Below are 4,002 nucleotides of genomic sequence, written 5' to 3'. Positions count from 1 at the left end.
AAGATGCTTTTATTTTGAATTTTGAGAATCTTTGTAATAAAACTGGTACATTTCTATGGGTGCTGTGAGTTTGTGCTTCCTGCTGAGAGGAAATGCTCAAGAGCTGGGGTTTAGTTTGTTCTCAGAGCCATTGCTGGAAAACGGAGCAGCAGCTTGGTTGTGATAATGAAGTATAATGTAGGCCCAAGCCACAAAACACAGCAGCTGTAACAAAGCTTTGGAAAGAAAGATGATCATCATGCTCTTTCAGGAAGAGGGCTGGATGTGTAGGTTTAAATGCCATTCACCAAACATGATATTTGGAGCCTGTTCCATGCTGCAGGTGGAAGGTGCCCTCATCTTTGGTTGATGTTTGGGTTTATTTTTGGTTTGTTTTTTCCCCTGTGCTTTACAGAATAGCCTTGAAATTTTCCTCATGTCCATTCTCTCCACAGAGTCAAAACACCACAGGGTCTGTGAACCCACAACTTTCTTAAGGGTCACAGGGGTTTGTTTCCTTCCTCAGTTACAGCTGAGTTCTTATCCATCAGCACTGGCTTTGTGGTGTGTTTGGAGTTGGTCCTTCATGCAGTAGATGCTCTGAAAGCAATGCTGATCCAGGAAAGGAGTATGTTATGGGAAGGGAGCATCTTTTGGATGAACTTAAGTGGGTTTTATCTGGTATTCAAGTGTAAAAAGTGTAAGAGCAGGATAATTCTGTAACAGGCATCACAGCTGAACTGGGCTCAAAAGACTCAAGCTTCATAAGCAAAGGATTGTAATTCTGGTTTTGCTGGCTGCAAAGCAAAGCTTTGGATGGCACAGTTGCCTTCCCCTGCTGGAATACTGCTCCAGGAAGCTGTTACCCCTTCACCACAGCAGACAATTGAACCCAAGTGCCCCTTTGAGGTGACCCCTGCCCAGCTTATGCTCCCTGATGTGCATCCACAGCCCTCTTCTAACCAGTGTCCCAAAATGGCTGCCAGGCTGCACTGGAGTGGGCTGAGCCCTGCATCCCACTGGGGCTCACTGCAGCTCCATCTCCCACCACAGACCCCCAGTGATCCTGGAAATCACTTGTAGACCTGGGACTACATTTAAAATACCCATTTTTTTGCCCCTCCAGATAACGGGATGAACATGAGGCTGCATTTGGAATCAGGTCACTCGCTTTAGCTGTTGATAGCAGGATGTGATATGTAAAACCAAGAGTTTTGGCTACTTCCAGCTACTCCAGGGCTACAGAAGGCAGTCCTCACCTGAGGCCCCACCATCGCATTGGGCAAACAAAGGTCCATGCCCTTCTCTGTCTCTTCTGCCAGCCCAAATACCAGGAGTTAGATAGGAATTAGGAGCAGGCCATTAAATGGAGCAGCTGCTTCTGCAGCTCTAGGCAAGGCCACAGCCTTGAGGTCTGTACTACTGCCTGCTTGGGAAGCATCACCTCTGTCCCTGTGCAGATCAATGGGACAAGTGATAATAGGACCCATTTTATCTTTGCAAGTGAATCTTTGCTCCCAGCATATGGCTCTTGTGCTCCAAGCTGTCTTCAGGGAAGGAGTTAATCACAGTCTATTTAGTATTAAAGAAACCAAGCTTAAAACAGGGATTTCACCCCCTGGGCCCTCCTGGGCCCCTCTTTATCAGGAAAGGCTTTTCCTTTCCACCCTATCGTATCTCAAAGGGCACAGGTACAGAGCAGCCAGTTCAACCCTGAGCCCAAAGCAGCAACAAGAGGCTCATGTGAGAAGGCCCCTTGTGGCTGCAGCTCTACATCTGCTGCAAGTCAATTACTGGGGCTGGAGTGATTACATGCAGCAGCTGGTGAACTAAATAAGCAACTGGGACCATCCCCAGGCAGGACAAGGAGGATTGGAGCTCACCCATGAAGGGGTCACCATTTATTCCTTTCAGATGTTACAAGAAAGGCCAGACAGCTTCTTTTTTATTATTTTTAGAAAACTGCAAATCAAGTGTTTTGGCCATTAAAAAAGTAATTATTTACAGAGAACCCCAACGTTGCTTCACAGTTTACAGCTGCAGGTCCCTGCCCAGCCACCCCACACCCCTAGACCAGAATTAAACACAGGGGACTTACAAGCTTTATGGTTTTAAGCCAAGAGTAAGCCATTATAAAACCCTAACAGGATTAGCTCTTAAACCATTGATTTCTAGGGAAAAAGCACAAAATACTTTCATATAAAGTCAGACCCAGGAATGTAAATTGAAAGAGAAGAAAAAGGATCCATTGAAGTTACTGTGCTTCGAGGTCAGCCAGGAGCCAGCAGCAATCACAACCTGTAAGTTCCAGTTACATCCAGGATAATCTCCCTCCACCGTGTGAAGGATTCAGGTAGAACTACTCCCAGTGGCAGTGGTGGGATCCAAACCAACTGATGGAGACGGGAGAGCATCCCTCGGGGAGGGGTTGGTCTGGGAGAGCTGCTGCAGTTCGGGTGGGACGGAGGTGTGGGGGGAGCAGCGAGTCCGACACATTCCCGGGTGGGGCCATCCAAGCGGGATCTACTCCTCGTGCTGCTCCGCGGCTGCTGCAGGGTCAGACCCCGCAGGGTGTGAGGGTTCCCCGGGCTCGGCTCCGGCTCCGGCTCCCGGTCGCTCCGCCGCCTGCTGCTCATTCTCCTCCCCTCCTCTCCCGGCCTCGGTGCCCGCAGCGGGTCCGCCTCTCTCCGCCCCTCCGCCGGGGGCCGCGGGAGGCTCCGTCCCGTTGGCTGCGCTGCCGGGACCCTCCTGGCCTTGCTCCTCCGAGGGACTGGAGCCCGCGGAGTCTCCGGCTTCCTTCTTGCTCCTCCTCAGGGACATCCCGCTCAGCTTGAAGGACTTCTTGAACGAGAACTTCTTCTTCTTCTTGGGGGTGTCCCGGGGCGGTGCCGCGGCCCCCTCGGGCTGAGCATCCCCCGCTCCGGCGGGGGGAGCAGGCTCGATGGCGTCCCCGCTGCATCCCAGCGGCTCGGACGAACCGTTCCCGTTAGGGACCGCAGCTTCACCGCCCGCTCGGGCCGTCGTGGCCCCGTTCACCCTCAGATGGCCGTTCTCCTGCCGGGGAGAGCAGAGAACCGCATCAGGCACGGGGAGGACCGGGCACCAGCGCGTCCCGCACACACACACACTCCCTCCCCGCCCCGGTACTGTGGAGAACCACCTGGAGCGAGGAGGAGAGGATGGGATGCACTTACCGGACATGGGGGGGGGGGGTACGGGGGGGTCAATGCGCTGCCACCGGGCGGCGCCCGCGCTCCACGCCCCGTCCCAGAGCGCGGCGGCCGCAGGTCCCCACCCGGTACCGGGACGGGGCCGCATCGCTCGGTACCCGCCGGGCAGGAGGGGCCCTCGGAGCCGTCACCGCCTCCCCCTCTCCTCCAGCAGCCTCCGTGGCCGCCTTTGTCTGCGCGCTCCCCCTCCCCGGGGGGGTCTCGGGGGTCCCCCGCTCGGTACCCACCTGCCCGTTGGCCTTGGCCGGCTCGGTGGGGGCGGCCGGTGCGGAGCTGCCCCCCCCCCTTGGCCACCTTGGAGCCCTGGCTGCCCATGGTACCGCACGTCGGGCGGACGGGGCCGCAGCGGCCGAGAGAGGGTGGGGGAGCCCCCTCCCACCCCGGTAATAAGGCGCGGGGCGGGGGCGGGACGACGACGACCCCGCCCCGGGGGCGGGGGCCGGGGATGCAGCCGCCGCTCCGCGGGGACGAGCAGGGGATTGGCGGCTGCGCGACCCCGATGAACGGGACAGCCCCGATTGGACGGGGCTGGTGCAGGGCGGTGGGCAAAGGGAGCGGAGGGTGTTCCCATGGCCGCGAGACCCCCGGGGTGTTCCTCACCCCATCCCGCTCACCCCTGGGGTGCCTCTGTCCCCAGCCCCGGCAAACCTAAGGTGCTGCTCATCCTGATGCTGACACCCCTGGGGTGCTGCTCCCCAAATCCCAGTCACCCATAGGAGGGTCCCATGATGCTGCTCATCTGACCCCGACCCCAGGACAGTGTCCCGGTGCAGCTTGCCTCGGCCTTGTCACC

The 4,002-nt window shown here is 57.0% G+C and overlaps 1 protein-coding gene across 1 annotated transcript; it reads right to left on the bottom strand.

Annotated features, from left to right (window-relative positions):
- Positions 1–1,887: 1,887 nt before the first annotated feature.
- On the bottom strand, positions 1,888–3,586 carry MARCKSL1 (MARCKS like 1). The gene is given in 3 exon segments (XM_034069281.1): positions 1,888–3,033; positions 3,437–3,493; positions 3,495–3,586. Coding segments are annotated over 3 exon segments (618 nt in total). The 5' UTR covers positions 3,525–3,586; the 3' UTR covers positions 1,888–2,502.
- Between the last annotated feature and the right edge of the window lie 416 nt (positions 3,587–4,002).

This window comes from Melopsittacus undulatus, chromosome 14 (genome assembly GCF_012275295.1).
Source record: "Melopsittacus undulatus isolate bMelUnd1 chromosome 14, bMelUnd1.mat.Z, whole genome shotgun sequence".
Taxonomy (NCBI): domain Eukaryota; kingdom Metazoa; phylum Chordata; class Aves; order Psittaciformes; family Psittaculidae; genus Melopsittacus; species Melopsittacus undulatus.
The sequence above is the reverse complement of the archived record's forward strand: the minus strand, read 5'-3'. Positions and strand labels throughout refer to the sequence as shown.